The sequence below is a fragment of the Silurus aristotelis genome (genome assembly GCF_946808225.1).
Source record: "Silurus aristotelis genome assembly, chromosome: 24".
In the NCBI taxonomy this organism is placed as follows: Eukaryota; Metazoa; Chordata; class Actinopteri; order Siluriformes; family Siluridae; genus Silurus; species Silurus aristotelis.
In genome coordinates this window covers 14,645,690-14,666,610 of record NC_139597.1, presented here as the reverse complement: position 1 = coordinate 14,666,610, position 20,921 = coordinate 14,645,690, and the positions used below count along the sequence as shown (strand labels likewise).

At 38.9% G+C, this 20,921-nt stretch overlaps 1 protein-coding gene across 1 annotated transcript; it reads right to left on the bottom strand.

Moving 5' to 3' along the window:
• Positions 1-1,182: 1,182 nt before the first annotated feature.
• On the bottom strand, positions 1,183-17,286 carry LOC310719150 (peroxisomal succinyl-coenzyme A thioesterase-like). Its single transcript, XM_083528597.1, has 11 exons — positions 17,133-17,286; positions 16,824-17,032; positions 11,249-11,348; positions 9,600-9,790; positions 7,760-7,917; positions 7,487-7,606; positions 6,386-6,468; positions 5,590-5,680; positions 5,009-5,089; positions 2,780-2,918; positions 1,183-1,695 (listed from the first exon to the last, which is right to left on the bottom strand). Exons 1-11 carry the CDS (start codon positions 17,147-17,149, stop codon positions 1,574-1,576), a joined length of 1,311 nt encoding a protein of 436 aa, XP_083384723.1. The 5' UTR covers positions 17,150-17,286; the 3' UTR covers positions 1,183-1,573.
• Between the last annotated feature and the right edge of the window lie 3,635 nt (positions 17,287-20,921).

Below are 20,921 nucleotides of genomic sequence, written 5' to 3'. Positions count from 1 at the left end.
AAAGCTGTATATCCTCATCATGTACAAACGGTATAGTATAATGAAGTGCTATTATGTAAACGGTTTGCTCACTTCGGGACTGTCGAGTCCCTTTTTTTTTAAATCCAGCCTGTTAGCTTGCTGCGTTTCTCTGCTCCATTCTCGTTTTATAGATTTGTCTACTAACAGTTAACTTCTGTTTTCAAACGTGATTTACTGCGGCGTTCTGATGTTCAAATGCTTGTTTTCAATGTTTAATTATTTAATGCCATAGGGGTCCCCTGGTGGTCTAGTGGTTAAGATGCAGCGCTCTCACCGCTGCGACCCGGGTTCGATCCCCGGTCAGGGAACCATCCCCAGCCACTCTCAGTGCCGGTCCCAAGCCCGGATAAATTGGGGAGGGTTGCGTTAGGAAGGGCATCCAGCGTAAAAAACATGTGCCAAAATCAAAACGTGCAGAGGATCCGCTGTGGCGACCCCTAACGGGAGAAGCCGAAAGAAAGAAAGAAATTATTTAATGCCATACTTATTTAATTATTATACAAAATGAAAGAAACAATCCAGCATGGGGGAATTTGTTCAAGTTAAAATCACCATGCACTCCTCAATAAACAGCCACTTTAAGCTTTAAATCTCTAAATTAAAGATTTGCATTTTTTTTTAAAGTACACTTTTATACACAAATACACTGAATTATGTTTTTTTTATATTGGTATATAAGCAAAAACATCTAATTTATATATATATATATAAAAACGATGAGTCGATAAAATAATAAAAAATAATATGATGAATCGATTACCCAAATAATAATCTGTTGCAGCTCTAGTTTACTGATAGACAATTAAATGCAAAACTATTCATGCAGCCTTGAGCCAGTGTAGCAGACTGTTTATATCAATTACAGGACAAATACATTCTCATAGTTCTAGAATTCAACCCTCCACAGCAACCTTATGGATCTTTAGGTTGTTCATGTAAACCATCTTCAGCTACACTAGCAGCTGTTTAAATAATTATTAATAAATCATACTAAAATTATATTCATATACTACATAACAAAACATGTCTAAATACATTAATCCTGCTTTGGAATAATTTGCATTGTATACAATATATTTCAAGTTGTTTTTTGGATAATTTAATGAGTTGATCACTTAAACAACACGTCTTATTGTTCTATTTTGTGCTCTTTTTGACCAATGCAACATAAAATATAATACTGTTAACCCAAAGCTCTGAAAATGAATGAAATGGATGAACAGAAATATATTTTCCCATTTGGATCTGAAACAAAGATTCCGTATTCTTTTGGAAACTGGATAGAAAACATACCGAGTTACATTTAAACTTGAACCTCGTCTCTTCAGCGTTCCTGCTCGTACATGTCAAGATAATTACTGATCAATTCAGTCAGAACTGCTCCATTAGCTGCATTTCTTCTTTTTTATCACTTCCTTCATATTCAATTCAAACATTTCAAAACGTTCTTTTTACAGCGTTGTCTGTATGAAATGTTTATGCTATCTTCCGTAGTGCCCTCTCTAGTGTCTCTAAAATAACATTACACAATGCAAAACAATCTGTCTCATCGCTACAGCCGGGCCTGTGGAGCTGCACAGCGCAGGTGTTGGTGTAAAAAGTCCAACATTTTCTCCCATGAGTCTTCTTGTGCATATGCATGTTGTTTGGTCTGCCCACCCCAAAGCATTATCACTGTGAAATCACAAACACAAACACACACAATACACTGAGTATATACTGTATATTAGAGGTCGACCGATTTTTACACATACCGATAACCCATTAATAAACAGATACTGGAGAAAAAAACATGTAACAACACTGCTCCATGTAAAATAGTTCTGAAATTATATATATATATATTTCAAAAAGTACCGTAATTTCCGGACTATTAAGCGCACCCAAATATAAGCCACACCCACTGAATTTTACAAAGATTTTTATTTTGAACATAAATAAGCCGTACCTGTCTATAAGCCGCAGGTTCCTACACTGAAACGAATGAACTTTACACAGTCTTTAATTAAAGACAGTGTCTGTTACACGGCTTGTATCTAAACAGTAGCCCACCAAGAAAGTCATTGTTCACTATCTTCCTCCTTCCTTTCACAACAATTTCTCTCGGGAGTTTTTCTTTTGGCATCGTCGTGCGTTTAAAAATCACCATCGGTGAAGCTTTTCTCCCGATGCCGTGCAGCTCAGAACACAGGTGAAGTGTGTTTTTTCATGCCCGGTTGTTTTCAGCGTGACGAATGATTCGCATTTCCTGTAGACAGTCCGAGTGAGCGGCAGGTCAAACGTCAGAGGAACTTCATCCATATTTATGATGTGCTGCGGCCCGATTCAGTGGGAGCGCATCTGATTTAATATAAAGAATTTCATTGGTTTACCTGAACCCGTTCGCCAATTTCATTGGTCTAATGTTATGGGGCTCAGTTTTTTGGCGGCATGAAGTTTCCATAAATTAGCTGCTTCATTGTTTAAGCCGCGAGGTTTAAAACGTGGGAAAAAAGTAGCGGCTTATAGTCCGAAAAATACGGTACTTAACAATAAAAATGTGAAATAAATAAATATGAAATAAATAAATTGAATAAATATGAATATATACATTTATATATTTGTGCCGTCTCGCATGATTCGCCTCTAGAAGTCACTCTGATAATGACAGAGGACCTTCTCAGCTGGCAAAACTGATTAATCTATAGTCCTCTACTACATGTCTACTACATGTCATTATCAACTGGTGGTATGACAGCAGATTTCTTCAAATGAATACCTTTGTGCTTGCCATGAACCATGAAGTTAGTGGCTCTGTAGTGTGGCGTGTAGGGTGGCTCAATCAAGTGACCTGCACCAGGATAGACGAGGACCTTAAACAAATGACGATTCCCTGCCAGTTCGGTCATTCTCTCTATCTGAAGTAAAAAAATAATAAATGGAGGGGAAATAGGAAACAAATCACTATGATCGCAGTTATGTTGAAGTGTAACACACTCTTTCTGGTAAATGTGCTTTATAGGCAGCCCTAGATACTATCTACAGTGCAATCAAAAATCTATAAATCCCTGTTAGAATTAAACAAAAAGGCATGTGGAAAGAAATCAGCTTTTCTGTTGAATAAAAATTGTGACTGCTAAACCCACAAATGGTCCATAAGTAGCTTACAAACAATGGACAGAGGTTTATCAATTTCAATCATCCCATCAATCCAATCTTTCAAGTCTGGGGTTTTAGGGCATTTCCAATTGCGTAAAATCATCCTGGCAGCTGTAATACAACCAATCTTAATTAGAGTAAATAAATTTTTTGCTATGTTCGGTACCACTGATTTATCTCCCGGAAGGCAAAGTCGTGGTTCCACAGGTATGTTAGATCCCATCCACTCTTGCATTACTCCCAGAATTTTACACCAAAATGGGTGAACTAAGGAATGTTCCCAAATCAAATGCAAATAAGTACCCTCTTCTTCCATACATTTCCAGCATAGATTATTTCCAGCTATACTAACAATATGGCATTCCTCCAAAACTGGCCAGAGGACAATATGAAACTATTTAAGGAGGCCAGCCAAGAGAAAACTATAACAGAGCTGCAGGAATATCTGACAAATGCTGCTCGCTCCCGGTCTCTTGTATTTTTCTAATATCTGTGTGATAGTATGGGCACAAGATGGAAGCCCCTTCTCATACATAAAAATTTATAATAATAATAATAATAATTCCAAACCAACCCATCATGTGCTAAAAAAAATATATATATATTAAAAAATGTAATAAAAATATATTCCAAACCAACCTAATATGTGACGATTTGATGAGACCAACACAAACAGGCCATAATTTGAATAGAGGCGGTAGCTCAGTGGTGAATTCTCTGTTACTGATCGTAAGGTCGGGGATTCAAGCCCCAGTACCGCCAAGCTGCCACTCCAGGGGCAATGTATCATTGCTGACCCTACGCTCGAATATCAGCTTCCTGATATCACTAAAATATGCGAAGAAAGAATTTCACTGTTCTGTGAAGTACATCTGCCAAGTATAAAGTACATTTACCTTCAGATTTGTTTGCCACAAATCTTTTGTCTTCTAGCACAAAAAAAAAACAAAAAACAACAACAAATATATAGAAGTCAGAAAAGAAATGATTTCCAGAGAAGATCAACATTTCCTCAAGACCTTTTCAAATCAAAAACTGGATCTGGAGTATTTGCTACATTATTTTTGTGATCAATTAAAATGTAATAAATTGGTAGACTCTTTCACAAAGCATCAATTACAATACCTGTGCAACCAGGACATTTTTTTTTCTTCTTCTTTTTTCTCATTTTATATTTCACTATACTGTTATAATAGTTTGGTGCACATTCAAAAGATATGTTGTTATGCTCATGTTATGTCACACTATCCGAGCATACCGAGCTGTTTTTCTCTAGAGTGTATTACTGTTGCTATTTTCTTGATTCTCGACATCTCTGTTTTCGATTCTGGTTTTGCCCCTTGGATCCTTTTGGCACATCGCCTGACCCCTGCCTGATTTCCAACTCTTTTTTTTTTCCTCGAGGTGGATTGTACTTTCTCAAAGTATACATTGTAAATACCCCCTTTTAACCTTTATTCTTTTAAACCTATATATTTACCCATATATAATCATTTTTCTTGGCCTATATTTGAATATTCGATTTCCCAGGGGCTTAGAAACCCATGCTGTAATGGCATGAGACGGGACACAGTCAAGACGTCCTAACTGGCTGAAATTCCCTTTGCACAGCACAGATACACTGTCAACATTCTTTTGTTTTACAGCGAACGATTGTTGCGCACCACTCCAATGCTCCATTATAACAAATGGTAAGGGGTTCTAAATGAGCTTGCACTGGTCTGAACAATTGCCGACACCCCAGGGTTGCCAACTTCTAGTTCCAAAATTCCTTGTTTCCCTGTGCCACTCTGTATATACAGACATGCAGTGACATCATGGATGGTAAATATCTGTGTGAGCTTCTTACATCTTCTGCTGACTCCAGTGTGGCCCAGTTCTGATCATCATCACCAACAACCAAAAGCAGCGGACATCTTATCCGGCCAACCTGCATATGTTTACAGTACATCATTATGAGCAGCCACAAAACGTGTACGCATACAAGTCCGCAATCACACAGATGCATTTTTTTTTAAAATAAATATTAACAACAAGGTGTGTAAGATGGTTAAACTCTAAAAACAGTTCGATCAGGGGTCCCCAAACACCGGACCAGTACCGAGGTATGGATCATTTGTCAGAAAGAATATAAAAGATTCATTTTATTTCTATTTTATTGATATTTGGAGTCTGCAGGATGTTTTATTTTGAAAAAAATTGACACTTCTGTCTATACCAATTTCCGGCACTTGTTTCGGTCGCAGTTAAAATTTTAAATTAAGCGCCCACTAATTCTGCATTATTGTGAGTTGATTTACATTTTCATTATTATATATGTATTAAACTGAATGAATAATTTATTCATAATATGTATAATGGTACTATCATACATAATATAATAAGCACAATATAGCCACACACACATAAATGTAGAAGAAGTTTACTTACATCTACTTTCTTGGTTAGATCTGTTGGGATGGGCAAGATGATGTCTCTCCAGATCACCTGATTGTCCTCTACTCGCATTTTATAAAACATCCTAAAAGATAATCATATTCACACCAACAATTTTTTAAATATTACATATTTAAATGTATAATTATCCCAAATTACAAGAAACAGCCACACACCAGGATCTATAAAAGCTAAAGAGAAGGTCTATGTTCAGCCATATTTCTGTTCACTACAATGTTATAAAAGATTTTTGACATTTAACAGATTTTTTTTAATTAGAAAAATTTGAAAGAATAGAAAAATAGAAAGAATTATTATTTTTTTCTTTAAAATAATTTCTGATCGTATTTTGTCTCACTAATGTGTTTTGCTTGCAAAAGTTTCATTAAATTACCAGTGTTGCCTTCTTTGTTCACTATTGCAATACTGCATAGATTTCGTCTGGCACTGGTGTCGTAAAGCTTTAGAACGCGAGCCCACACTTTTGAACGTTTTAACCTTGCCACCATGAGTATCGATAACAGCATTGTTTGTCCTGAAGTTCATCGGTAGTCCGGTATTGACCCAATAAAGTACCGGTTCCAAAAAAATACCAGTTCTTGGAACCTTACCTAATTATCAAGGGTTGAACTGTTGTCTAAGATATCAATAAATGCTCCAGACTATTTGCATTTTATTCTGATGTACTGCTGCACGACCAGCTGTGGGCAATAAATGTAAACAAAATAAATTTTAAAAAATGCTTTGAAATGATGGAGCAGCCCAGCAGACATATTGCCAGTGCACCTACCTGTTCAAGTCTTTATAGACTTCAGACAATGTATTGCGTACAGTAGTGGCGTGACTGCCGCTGATACAGATACAACACTGGGGCTGAAACAAGATCAAGAGAGAGTGCCATAATTTGTCTTTGTGACATAATACAGAGCGCGGGAATGTTTTGTTCGATGGGATGTAATACTTCCCTGATGCAAATAGTCCTACTATCTTTCCTACATGAAAACATGGTGCCTTCGCTGGCAGACCTCGCATTTTTTAAGTGAGAAAAGGTATTGGAAAATGTAAGCACATTTTTCTCCAAACTTAACAGTCTAGAGCAGGAGTCACCAGCATGGTGCCCGCAAGGACCACATGAGTCGCCCGTGGGCCATTTTTTAAAATATTTTTAAATCTTTTTTAAATCCTTCACGGATAGACCAAGACCCGGAAACCGGAGTATGGTTAAACACCTTGTCTTTATTTAGTCTGAACATATACAAGGTGATGCTTGAGGAGAAGTAAGAAACGGAGAGCGGGTATAATCTATAATGCGGGTAGTCCATGGATGATCGCCAATGTAAACCGTTAAAGGCAAACCAATTTTGAGTGCTTCCTCTGAAGCGGAGCCAGGAGCATAGAAGGACCGGGAATACTAATGGTAGAAAGCCCGGTAGATCTATCATGGCAACGAGTATTTCCGACTGTGAGTGAGGTGGAATCGGGACCTTATAAAGGGGAAAGGTAATGGGGAACAGGTGTAGGTGATTTAGAGCAGGGAGAGGCTAAGTTAGAGTTAGAGCCTTGGAGGAAGGCGTGGCTGGAGGTTCCCTGACAAAATCACACTTGCATTGGTTTGAATTTAAAAATGACAATATTAAAATATAGATGACTAGATATAGATGAATATCATTAATTATTAATAACAACACATAATTAAAGAAATTGAGCAAATTTGTTATAATCAGTACCAAAGAAGTAGCTCTCAGTTTCAAAAAGGTTGGTGACCCCTGGTGTAGAGTTAATAATAAAAAATTAAGTCAATGAAAAGTTTGATTGCATATTCCTGTGAAAATGAGAAACCTCTCTCTAATATTCTTTTTATTTGTTTATTGTTCATATAATGCTAACTCACCTTAATTAAAGAGGATTTGGCAGCCATAGACAGAGCAACAGAAGCACCGAACGAGAGGCCTACCAGAGCCAATCTGTCCCTTTGGACCTTGGGATGCTCCTGCATGATCTGATATGCCTCCTGCAAAAAAAAAAAAAAAAAAAAAAAAAAAAGACTTTACATGAGCTTTACAAATAATTTGCAGCTGCAGAAAAAACATCTATGTAATCCATGTTTATTTTTCATGGGTTTTTATTCAGGCTAAACTTAAAAAAATGTTGACCTTAGAATTACCTCAAAGTAGGTGGTAATAATGTCTTTCTTTTCGTCTATAGACAGATACTCCAAAGCAAAAGCAACAAAGCCATGTGATGCAAACAGGGCAGCTCGATACTCCACCAGGCCTCCACCTCCTCCCCACATGTCCAAAACACCAGGAAAAGGGCCAAGACCTGGATGGACAGAAAGAAAACTATTACTATTAGTTGTTATAATAATATTAAAACGCCATCTATCTATTGCATTTTCTTTTCCTTTCCAAAGCTAATCATGAAGATTACACAAGGAATTGTCAGCCTTAGGGTCTTTGTTTATGCGAAGATTTGCATGTTGTCCTGCATTTGCATGACATTCATTCTGCATTTTTACAGTTACATTTACTCACTTCTTCTATCCAAATTCGACATGTACAGTGGAGTGAAAAAGTGTTTGCCACCTAAACCTAATAACTGGTTGGGCCACCCTTAGCAGCAACAACTGCAATCAAGCGACTGTGGTCCACTCATCCATGCAGAATTGTTGCAATTCAGCCACATTGAAGGGTTTAACATAAACAGCCTTTTTAAGGTCATGCCACAGCATCTCAATAGGATTCAGGTCAGGACTTTGACTAGGCCACTCCAAAGTCTTCATTTTGTTTTTCTTCAGCCAGTCAGAGGTGGACTTGCTGGTGTGTTTTGGATTATTGTCCTGCTGAAGAACCCAAGTTCGCTTCAGCTTGAGCTCACGAACAGATGGCCGGACATGCTCCTTCATGATTTTTTAGTAAACAGCAGAATTCATGCTTCCATTTATCACAGCAAGTCTTCCAGGTATTGAAGCAGCAAAACAGCCCCAGACCATCACACTACCAACACATTTTACTGTTGGTATGATGTAATTTTTCTGAAATGCGTTGTTACTTTTATGCCAGACGAAATGGGACACATACCTTGCAAAAACTTTTGTCTCGTCAGTCCAAAGAGTATTTCCCCAAAAGTCTTGGGGATCATCAAGATGTTTTCTGGCAAGACTGAGCCTTAGGTTAGGGTTATGTTATGAGCCTTTATGTTCTTTTTGCTCCTCACTGATTTTTTGTTGGAACTCTGACATGCAGACTATTTTTGCCAAGTCTCTTTCTTATGGTGGAGTCATTAACAATGACCTTAACTAAGACAAGTGAGGCCTGTAGTTCTTTGGATGTTGGATGTCTTTTGTGATCTCTTGGATGAGTTGTCGCTGTGCTCTTAGGGTAATTTTGGTCGGCCGGCCACCCCTGGGAAGGTTCTCCACTGTTCCATGCTTTTGCCATTTGTGAATGATGGCTCTCACTGTGGTTTGCTGGAGTCCCACAGCTTTAGAAATGGCTTTATAACCTTTTTCAGACTGATAGAGCTCAATTACTTTCTTTCTAATTTGTTTCCAAATTTGTTTGGATCTCGGCATGATGTCTAGCTTTTGGTCTACTTCACTTTGTCAGGCAGGTCTTATTTAGGAGATTACTGCCACACCTGTTACTGCCAGGCCTGGGTGTGGCTAGAGAAATTTAACTCAGGGGTGATAAACCACAGTTTTAACAGGGGGCAAACAATTTTCACACAGAGCCATGTAGTTTTGGATTTTGTTTTCCCTCAATAATAGAAACCTTTATTTAAAAACTGCATGTTGTGTTCACTTGTGTTGTATTTTATTAATATTTAAATCAGTTTGAATAGGAAATCAGGAATCGGGCAAACACTTTTTCACACCACTGTATGATACATTACGTGATACAACTACAGAAGTATCAATTGCATTAACTAATGCTGAGATTTAAACTTACAAACTCATGTCTAAACAGGAGTGTTTGTGTGTGTGTGCATGCGTGTGTGTCTACCCGGAGGGATGAACAAAGTTCCTTTTACTCCTTTCTCACGTACATTGACCCTCTGCACACCTGGAGCCATGTACCATCTTTCTATGACAGTGGTCACTAATGGTGTGAGCTGCTTAAAATCTTGAGTCATGTGTCCATCATACACAGAAATGTGGAATATCATTGGTGAGAGGACATCACTCTTTCGTAACCTAAATAACACAGATTGAGCTGGATCAGACAAGTACACAGGCTTCACATGCACGAGTTTAGGCCAAACCTAAATAACTCATGCAGGTCAAGGATGTAAATGATGTTAATATGAATCTCATGACAAATGTAACAAAAATTTTGAAATAAAGTAAAACAAATATGGTTTACAAACAATGCATAAATAACAGGGCCAGCTAGTTAGACCAGTACTTGGCTTTGAAGGTGATGAAGCCCCTAGCACCACAAAGTTTGAAAATACCAAACAGACTGACAATTATGTAAATCTGTTCTGAACAGAGATAATGTCTTCATATTTTATTTAAGATTGTTATAACAATGGCACAATTCAAGTCCCAATTCCAAAAAAGTTGGGACACTGTGAAATGTAAATGGAAAAAAAAAAAAAATCTCATAAACCCATATTTTATTCCATATCAAAGGTTCAAATTATAAGAAATGTACCATTTTAAAGAAAAAAAATATAATTTTTTATTTGACTGCTGGCAACAAAAGTATGGAAAAAGTAAGTATTAATAAAATAAAAAATTCTTGCTACTAATCAATTAAACAGGTCAGTAAGATCATCGGGTATAAATAGTCTATCTTAGAGAGGCAGAGTCTCTCAGAAGTAAAGAAAAAAAAAAAAAAACTTTGCATACTTGAGCAAGACAATGTTGTCACGGAATAGCAGGCTTTGGAAACTGGGAGTGAAGCATTGTGAAACGTATTGATCTTAACAGAGCAAACAAACAAGTATCAGAGAAGGGCGTGCTGGAAATAAAGAACTTAGCTGAAGCGAGGTTCTCGAGAAGGGTAGCAAGAAATAGAGGAAACAGCGGGGACCGTGGGATCCCTGGGAAGTCCAAGTGATCTGAGGTATGTATACTGTAGCTCAGACGGCGACTGAAGGGGAGAGGGATCTTTAAAAGGGTGCTCAATTAAGGGGAAACAGGTGTAGGTGATTAGTAGGAGGGAAAGGCTGAGCGGGAGTGTTGAGCGCTAGAGGGGGGGCATAACTGGTGGTTCTCTGACAAATGCTGACTGCATACTGTATCTATTACTATAGCATGACTTCGTAGAAGAAGAGTCCGGGTGCTGAAGTGGCCTGCCTGCAGTGTAGACCTTTTACCATTTGAATACATTTGCTGCATCATCAAACAAAAAATACAACAAAGGACACCAGAACTGTTGAGGAGATCCTGTATAAGACACATGTGGAACAACATTCATCTCCCAAAACATCAGCAACTAGTCTTCTCATTTCCCAGATGTATAAAGACAGTAGACATGTGGTTACATGCTAGACAGTGGTTAACATGGCCCTGTCCTAAATATTTTGAGACCTGTTACAGCCATTCAATTTAAAATGACGCGCCCCCAAAATTGATCCGATATTTGCATTTTAAATCACTTCATGCATAATATCTGATCCTGCTTGAGCCTGTAAAGTGACGTACCTCAGTCCTGTTCTGCTGCCTGGTACCGGCCGCAGACTCCACATCAGTGCCATAGACTCCACGCCCGTGTACGTGCCTCCCACACTGGAGTCCTTCGCCACTGTGTGCACACATGTTCACATACAGTACAACAATCTTTACAGGCTGACTGCAATATATTGCTGAACTGACATGAAATTCAAATGACTGATAAAAATGAAGCTTCTTCATTGAACAATTAAATCCGATAATCACGTTAATCGTCATTCTGCCCACCACTGCAGTGTTCCAGTACTCTGAAATCACAGCTGTAAATTAAGAGTACTTGATCCCACTCTTCATTATGTTAGCCAATGCTGAACTTTTACCAAGAACACACAGTATCTCATATATTACCCCCTTATCTGTATTTGTGTGTAATTAGCCTGTAATGACACTCGTGTAGTTTGAAGTTTGACTTGAACTTAAACACGCCTTGTGTTAAAACGCACTTTCCTCTTCTTTCTGTATGTTACACTTGTTTCTAGCTTTTTATTGTATTATTGTCGGATCCAAAAGTGGCTTTATACTGATTGCATTCTGCTTGGCTTTAAACATGCTCAGGAGACACACCTAATATGCCTCATGCTTTTTTTTTACTTGGCCCACAACGTCATAAAAATCGGTTACGAGTGTGTGGATTTTCTGCTCTCGAGCGCCCTCTATGTAGAATTACACACACACACTATAAAAATCGGTTACGAGTGTGTGGATTTTCTGCTCTCGAGCGCCCTCTATGTAGAATTACACACACACACTTCAGGAAATAATTAAAGTTTTAGCCAATGAGATGAGGCAACGGATCTCACGTGATCGATTGCTGTTAAATGGGAAAGGATCTTCTGTTCTGCAACACTCCGATTTACAGACGAAGGATTTATGAAGAGGTAAGTTTAATTTAACATTGTTCATTTCATTATATTTTTTTCTCATCATGTACCCAGTTCCTTGCAGCTATAGCACAATCCTTTTTTATTAGTATATTATGAAACTACCAGTTTTTATAAATGCTACACACTACATAGAGACCCAATTTTAGGTTTAGCTATTTGGCTAGCTAGCGCCGGCTAGCACGTAACAGCCACAGTTTAACGGTCGTATTTTTTAAACAAAAGATGCATTTATTTATTTATTTAAAACTTATTTAATTTATGGATCTAACTGCTTCATTGGAAGTCCATTTAAACTCTCAGAGGAGCTGTGGCTTTGTCCTGTATGGGTGTTTTTTCCACCCATCATTTACAGTACAGACCAAAAGTTTGGACACACCTTCTCATTCATAGAGTTTTCTTTATTTTCATGACTATGAAAATTGTAGAGTCACACTGAAGGCATCAAGGGCTATTTGACAAAGAAGGAGAGTGATGGGGTGCTGCACCAGATGACCTGGCCTCCACAGTCACCGGACCTGAACCCAATCGAGATGGTTTAGGGGTGAGCTGGACCGCAGAGTGAAGGCAAAAGGGCCAACAAGTGCCAAGCATCTCTCGGGGAACTCCTTTAAGACTGTTGGAAGACCATTTCAGGTGACTACCTCTTGAAGCTCATCAAGAGAATGCCAAGAGTGTGCAAAGCAGTAATCAAAGCAAAAGGTGGCTACTTTAAAGAACCTAGAATATGAAATTTTTCAGTTGTTTCACACTTTTTTGTTATGTAGATAATTCCACATGTGTTAATTCATAGTTTTGATGCCCTTAGTGTGAATCTACAATTTTGATAGTCATGAAAATAAAGAAAACTCTTTGAATGAGAAGGTGTCCAAACTTTTGGTCTCTACTGTACACATTTCTACAGACACCAAGAGCTCGGTTTAGAGTAGCTTTACAGGAGGCTCAAAGCTCAGAAGATTGCTAGTACAAATAGCGTTTGATCGCACATTTAACAGCATGCCGTTGCTAGAGAATTATTTATTTACAAACTCGTTGTGATGATACTGCACATGCCTGGTCCTTAAGCATTTCCTGTAGCGCCATTTTTAAAACTCTGGGCTGTCAAAACAACTGACTAACACATACTTTTTTAGCTAAAACAGAAGATTTACTAAGCTAAAAATAATTGATGATAACATGGAACTACAGGAGCCCTTGAATCAAACATTGAGGCGACAACTTTTCCCTCCGGACATTAAATGCTTACTGGAAGTACTGCACCCAGGTGTGTTATTATTATATGGCTAAGACGGAGCACAGTAAAGACTTACTGCAGTCTGGATGACTACAGTTATTTCCTAATTGAAAAGGTTGGAAACATTAAGTGATGTGTTAACAACATTAAGTAATAAACATTAAGTGAGTGTTTGTGGGTAGTTGTGGGTTTAAATGCTCCATCTGATCCCTGTGTGTGGTCATGAATAAACATGAAGCTGCATGCAATGCTGGATATAGTGTCTATAAATCTAATTTATATTAAATTCTAATGAATCCTGTGTTGTTGGTTTAAGGTAACAGTAAAGATCCCCAAGTTGTTAGTCAGAATCTAACCTTCACTGCTGTAAACCAAGCGTCACGTTGTTTTGTATTTCAGCAAGTTAGTTCCTGGTCTGAGAGAGCATGAACAACATAGTCCTAGTTTTAATTTAGAATTTTTTATCGCAATAATTAATAACTCAATATCACTGTGTATAATTCCCACCGATGTGTTTTCAATGTGTGCGTTAGCTAACCGGAAATGTCCCAGGACCAACGACGTCACTTCCTGACATTAACGAATGACGGTGATTCCATCAACTTGGAGGAGTACACGTCAACAGTAACCAGCGACATCAGCAAGTGTGTTGATGACGTGACCATCTCCAAAACCATCACTACACGCTCCAACCAGAAGCCGTAGATGACCGCAAAAGAGCGTGCGCTGCTAAAACAAAGAGACTCTGCCTTCAGAGCAGGGGACAAGACGCCCTTAAGAACAGCAAGGGCCAAACTGTCCTGTGCCATCAGAGAGAAGCGCACACATGCCAAGAGAATCTACGACCACTTCCAGGACAGCGGAGACACCCGGCGCATGTGGCAGGGCATCCAGGCGATCACAAACTACAAGACAACATCACCTGCTTGTGAAAGTGATGCCTCCCTCCCAAATGCGCTGAACGACTTTTAAGCCCGGTTTGAGGTACAGAACAACGTGAAAGTGAGGAAGACCACCACTCCTTCCAGTGACCAGGTGCTCTGTCTAACCACAGCTGAAGTGAGGAAAACTCTATGCAGAGTCAACCCACGGAAGTCTGCTGGACCAGACAACATTTCTGGCAGAGTGCTCAGGGAATGTGCAGAACAGCTAGCGGATGTCTTTACTGACATCTTCAACATCTCCCTGAGCAGCAACGTTGATTCTCAAGGCGACGACCATCGTCCCTGTGCCGAAAAAGTCTACTGTCTCCTGGATTCTGGACTTCCTGACTAGGAGACCTCAGTAAGTCTGGATCGGGAACAGCATCTCCAGCACCACCACACTGAACATTAGGGCCCTTCATGGCTGTGTGCTCAGCCCACTGCTGTTCACTCTGCTGACTCACGACTGTGTAGCAATGCACAGCTCAAAACACATCGCCAAGTTCGCCGATGACACGACTGTGGTGGGTCTAATCAGCAAAAATGACAAGTCAGCATACAGAGAGGAGGTGCACCAGTTAACCTGGTGTGGAGCCAACAACCTGTCTCTGACCGTTGACAAAAACAAAGAGATTGTTGTGGACTTCAGGAGAGCACAGAGGCAGGAGGGTGATCATCAGTGGTGATCGTCAAGAGCACCAAATTCCTTGGTGTTTATCTGGCGGATAACCTCACCTGGTCACTCAACACTAGCTCCATCAACCAGAAAGCACAGCAGCGTCTTTACTTCCTGAGAAGGTTGAGTAAAGCTCATCTCCCTCCCCCATCCCGACAAGGTTCTACAGAGGGACCATAGAGAGCATCCTGAGCAGCTGCATTACTGCCTGGTTTGGGAACTGCACCATCTCAGATCGCCAGACCCTACAGAGGATAGTGAGGACAGCTGAGCAGATTATCACGCACACACTCACTCAACTGTGTGTTACCGAACTGTACAACTCATCTCAATCCATTCCACCACCACTTACTTATTATTATTTATACTTAACCATATTACACTGTTTACATGCTGTTTTTTGCACCTCTTGACTGCTGCTACTGCTGTTTTTGCGCTGCATTGTGTTTGTTTACATATACTCTCGGTTATAGTTTTTATAGTCCTCTTTGCACAGCTACACCACTGTGTATAGTAGAAATAACAATAAAAGCCTCTTGACTTGACAAAATGTACATATTCTGACATGATGGTTGTTTTAGACAGGTATCTAAGATGCCATTTATTGCAGTCCCCCACGTTATTACGAGACATGAGACTTCTAGAAAAGCCCATGACATGCACTTGGCTTCATTATTTGCTGTTTTAGAAATGTTTTTCATGAGCTTACTTTGCGTATTTTCACATTTATGATTATTTTTAGCCTATAATTAATTTTTTGTTTTGTTCTGTATTTCAGGTGACAAATAAGCGGGCTTCTCCTGTGGTCATAGAGCCTGAAAATTCATATCACTATTCAAACAGACACGAAATGTACTACACAGGTAATGTATCTTTTGAATATATTTACTTGGATCATTACTCTCAGCTTGTAGTGTGTTTCATTTGTTATTTGCTTTGTTACTTAGGTTATTACTGTCAGAGTGGTTTCCATTGTGGATTATTCAAACTCTGGTGAATCCAGTATGGATAGTCTAAAAGAGCAAGCTCTGACTCCACACCATGATGAAGTATATGAACTGTAATATGCTCTGGAGGTGAATTTTTACACCAGTGAAAGCTCTTAATGGTGTTTCTCTTTTGTATTTGTAATGTTTTCTCAGGGTTGTTCTTAAAACTGTACTTTGTTTTGTTGTGAAACTGTGTGCACATTGTCTGAAGGTGAATAATTTGGAACTACCCTTTTATAAATATAAATACATGCTTTTTGAGGACAAAACATGTGAAGAGATTATTTAATGCCTAATTAAAGACTATATTGCCTAATGTTTTTGGACACCCCTACAAATAATTGAATTTTGTTCCAAAGCATTAAGACTGCTTCTACAAACATTTATGAAAGAATGGGGTTTGCTCTCAGGAGCTCAGTGATTTCAGCATGGTTCTCTGACGGCATGCTGAATTTGTATTCATGATTATTCTCACTACTAAATATTCTATGGTCACCTGTTAGTGGTATTATAATGATGTGAAAGCAACTCGGCCACAAAGTGGTTGGCCAGGTTAAATCACAGGGTGGGGTCAGTGCATGTTGAGGCACACTGTGTGGAGAAGCCACCAACTTTCTGCAGAGTCAATGACTAAAGTCCTCCATACTTCATGTGGCCTTTAGATTAGCTCTAGAAAAGTGTGTAGAGAGAACAATGGAAATTTCTGATTCAGTCTTGGAATTGTTCAAGTTCAAAACATAGAAACCATTAATTTCACCAGATAAAAACTTTTGTCCTTGTTGAGCTATAAAAAACTAGAAGTGTGTGTGTGTGTGTGTGTGTGTTGAGTTGTGTTGTGTTTGTACCAGTCACAGTGCCCTGTTCGTCGCCCACATAGTGTCCAAAAGCTTCCCAGTAGTCCCTGTCTTCTGAATAATGGAGGCAGTGAATGGTCACCTCCTGGTTCGCGTTTAAATTTGTCACAAAAACTCGGAGCTTTTCGTCCACCAGTCCCCGAGTGGGCTTCACTGAGAGCAGGGGGCATGGACAGCTCAGCAGCCGCCGGCTCGAAGCACTGACAGGAGCAAAACACACCACATTTACATCGAATTTCCCCGCAAATATATACAATTTCTCTCTCTTTGCTTTCTCTAATGCAAAATTGGTGAACTCACCTGTTCGCAAACAACATGGGGTACAGAGCAGGGGTTTCTTTCAGACTGAGCCAGCTGTGCTAGCAGTCGAAGGTACAATGTCCGCGGTAGATAGTAAGGGTCGACTCTCTGTGAGGCACTCAAAAGAGTCGACTCTCTGTGTTCGAATGTGCTGGGACACTTAAAATCCCCCCATTCGGTTACTCTTGAAGTTTAGAACCGTCTTTAAGAGTTTGGAACCTCAAGAGAAATCGATTTAGGCATTTCCAGTATCCCAGCGCATTTAAACACAGAGAGTAGACTCTTTGTTCGACTGCACTGCAAATGCTCCGTTTGAACTTTAGAACTGTCTTCAAGAGTTCTGTAATTCAAGAGTAAGCGAATTGGGCATTTCCAATTGCCCCAGTGCATTTTAAGTTTTAAGGTTTAAGAGCAGAGGTGGCAAAGTACACACATCATTCACTTAAGTGGAAGTAAAGTAGTTTTGGTTCTAACATGTACTTTAGTAGCCTTTAGCCTTTGCTACCTGTTTTATAGGCAAATGATGATTTGCGTTATTTAAAACAGCACAATTACTTTAAAACATTTACAAGAATATTTTGTTTTCATGCTTTATATTGGGAATGATTTCAATAATATAAAAAATGCATAAGGCTTTGCATAAAGCATCTTTATGCCTTAAATGGACTGCCAATGTTGATTAGAGTATTAAAAACTTGAAAAGTATTCATTTAAGGTACATTTAGAACAGATAAAAATGTACGATTAAGTTTTGTTTAATATTGTTAACTCATGACAAGCATGCCATTAATCGCGATTAAATATTTGTAATCGATTGACAGCCCTAATATTAATATGAAGTGACGTATTTTGTCACGTGTTACCAGCGTGACACTAAAACAGGTAGTAGTAAAGGCTATCTTTACTTAAGTATATGTCAGAACCCAAACTACTTTACTTTAACTTGAGTAAAAAAGTAGTCAGTACTTCAACTTCTACCAGAGTTTTTAAAAACATTTGTACAAGTATTTGTACTTCTACTTAAGTGAAGTAAGTGTGATGACTTTTGACACCTCTGTAATGGATACCCAGTCATATGTCATGTGAGCATTAATAAGCTTCTTCCATCATGTGCAGCTTTGGAAGAATATACATCATTGTTACAAGTCAATTTATGACTCATAATAAAAGCCACAGGAAGTATTAATTTGCTATTAATAGGTTCTGGATTACATAATGGTGGTATTTAAAACAATTGACTCTTTTCTTCAAATGAGACAAAAATATAATTGCAACATTTAGTAACACTTTATTTATACACCACCTTGTTTTTAGAAAATAAAAAATACATCTGTTAATATGGAACAGTCAATACAGAAGTCTTTACTTCATCTGGACTTCGTCTGACCTTAAATCATCTGTATGTTTATAACGAAGCCAAACCAGCCTCTCTCCTTGTTTCCACGATTATTACCAGGAATTAAATGTATATGATAGCAGGTTGTAGGAGGCAGCAGTGGAATTTATTGTAGTATTTAATAATATATCATAATTCATTATGATTAATTATGCAGCGGTAATGTCAATGTATCACATGCATTGCAACATACTGATTCATGTAACATACAGTGCAATAATTAATCACACACTGTAAATCCTAATGCTCTCATTAGTTAAACAATCAAGTAATCTTGAATAAAAACTACTTGATATTTTGTATTGTATACTTATAACTCAAACATGTTAGTTTAACTTATGAACTTAAATCCTGATTCATTTAAATAGCTCACTCTTTAATGTGATTGGCTAAGTAAGGAGATGATTGGTAGATAATTACAAAAGGCAGTCCTTAATGCCTTAATGTCTTCAAGTCAAGTCAAGTCGAGTTTATTTCTATAGCGCTTTTCACAACAGACATTGTCTCAAAGCAGCTTTACAAAAATTAACAGTTAAGGTGAATGGTGTACATTTATCCTTGATGAACAGCCATGGCGACTGTGGCAAGGAAAAAAACCCTTAGATTTTATGAGGAAGAAACCTTGAGAGGAACCAGACTCAAAAGGGGAACCAATCCCCATTTGGGTGACATCAAGACTTTGATTATAGTCTTTAAACAATACAGAACACTGTACAGAGAGAAAATGTTAAGGTCACTAAATAAGATTATTATGTATGTAGGTATAAACTAATATAAAATGATAACCCAGCCATTAGGGTTGCACAAGCCAGTGCACTCTTAGTGCCAGTCCCAAGCCCAGATAACTTGGGAGGGTTGCGTTTGGAAGAAAATCCAGCATAAAACTTGCTAAATTAAATATGCGGATCACAAAAGAGACCAAATTACATACCGGTAGAAGCATGGAGATGTTCAGGAGAGATGGCAGTGGAGTTATTAACCAGGATGTTTGACAAGATTTTGGCAGGTGAGGTGCCTTAAGAATGGAGAAGGAGTAAAGTTAGAAGAATAAAGTTGATCAGTCACACCATGAAGTTATAGGAAAGAGTAGTGGAAGCCAGGCTGAGAGAAGGGGTGATCATCTTTGAGCAACAGTATGGTTTCATGCCGAGGAAGAGCACCACAAACGCATTATTTGCTTTGAGGATGTTGATGGAGAAGTATAAAGAAGGTCAGAAGGAGTTGCATTGTGCGTTTGTGGATTTAGAGAAAGTGTATGACAGGGTGCCAAGAGAGGAGTTGTGCTATTGTATGAGGAAGTCAGGTGTGTCAGAGAAGTATGTGAGGGTGGTGCAGGACATGTATGAGGACAGTGTGACAGCAGTGAAGTGTGCAGTAGGAACGACAGTCTGGTTCAAGGTGGAGGTTGGACTGCATCAAGGATCAGCTCTTAACCCTTTCCTGTTAGCAGTGGTGAAGGACAGGTTGACAGACCAGGTCAGACTGGAGTCTCCATGGACTATGATGTTTGCGGATGATATTGTTATTTGTGTTGAGAGTAGTGAGCAGGTTGAAAAGAGCCTGGCGAGCTGGAGGTACGTGCTGGAGAGAAGGGGAATGAAAGTCAGTAAGAGAAAGACAGAGTACATGTGTGTGAATGAGAGGGAGTGCAGTGGAGTGGTGCGGTTGCAAGGAGAAGAGGTGGAGAAGGTGGAGGAGTTCAGGTACCTGGGGTAAACAGTGCAAAGTAATAAAGAGTGTGTTAGAGAAGTAAAGAAAAGAGTGCAGGCAGAGTGGAGTGGGTGGAGAAGAGTGATAGCAGGAGTGATTTGTGATAGAAGGGTATATAAAGTGAAAGGGAAAGTTTATAGAACTGTGGTGAAACCTGCAATGTGGATATGGTTTAGAGACAGTGGCATTGAGTAAAAGACAGAAGGTGGAGCTGGAGGTAGCAGAGCTGAAGATGTGGAGGTTTTTGTTGGGAGTGACGAGGATAGACAGTTTGAGAAATAAGTTTATTAGAGGAACAGCGCATGTAGGACGTTTTTGAGACAAAGTGAGGTAGGCAAAATTGAGATGGTTTGGACATGTGCAGAGGAGGGACATGGGGTATATCGGTGGGAGAACGCTGAGGATGGAGCCACCAGGAAGGAGAAAAAGAGGAAGGCCAAGGAGGAGGTTTATGAATGTGGTAAGGGGAAGACATGCAGGTAGTTGGGTTGAAAGAGGCAAATATAGAGGACAGGGGGGCCCCTAATGGGAGAAGCCAAAAGAAGAAGAAGAAGAGACTAATATAAAGGTATAAACTTTAATTGTGAAATATATTTGTTAAAATCCTAATGGTTACATTTCTATAATAAAGGACAAGCCAGCCATCATTATAAATTTTCTAAAAACACATTACATTAGTGATG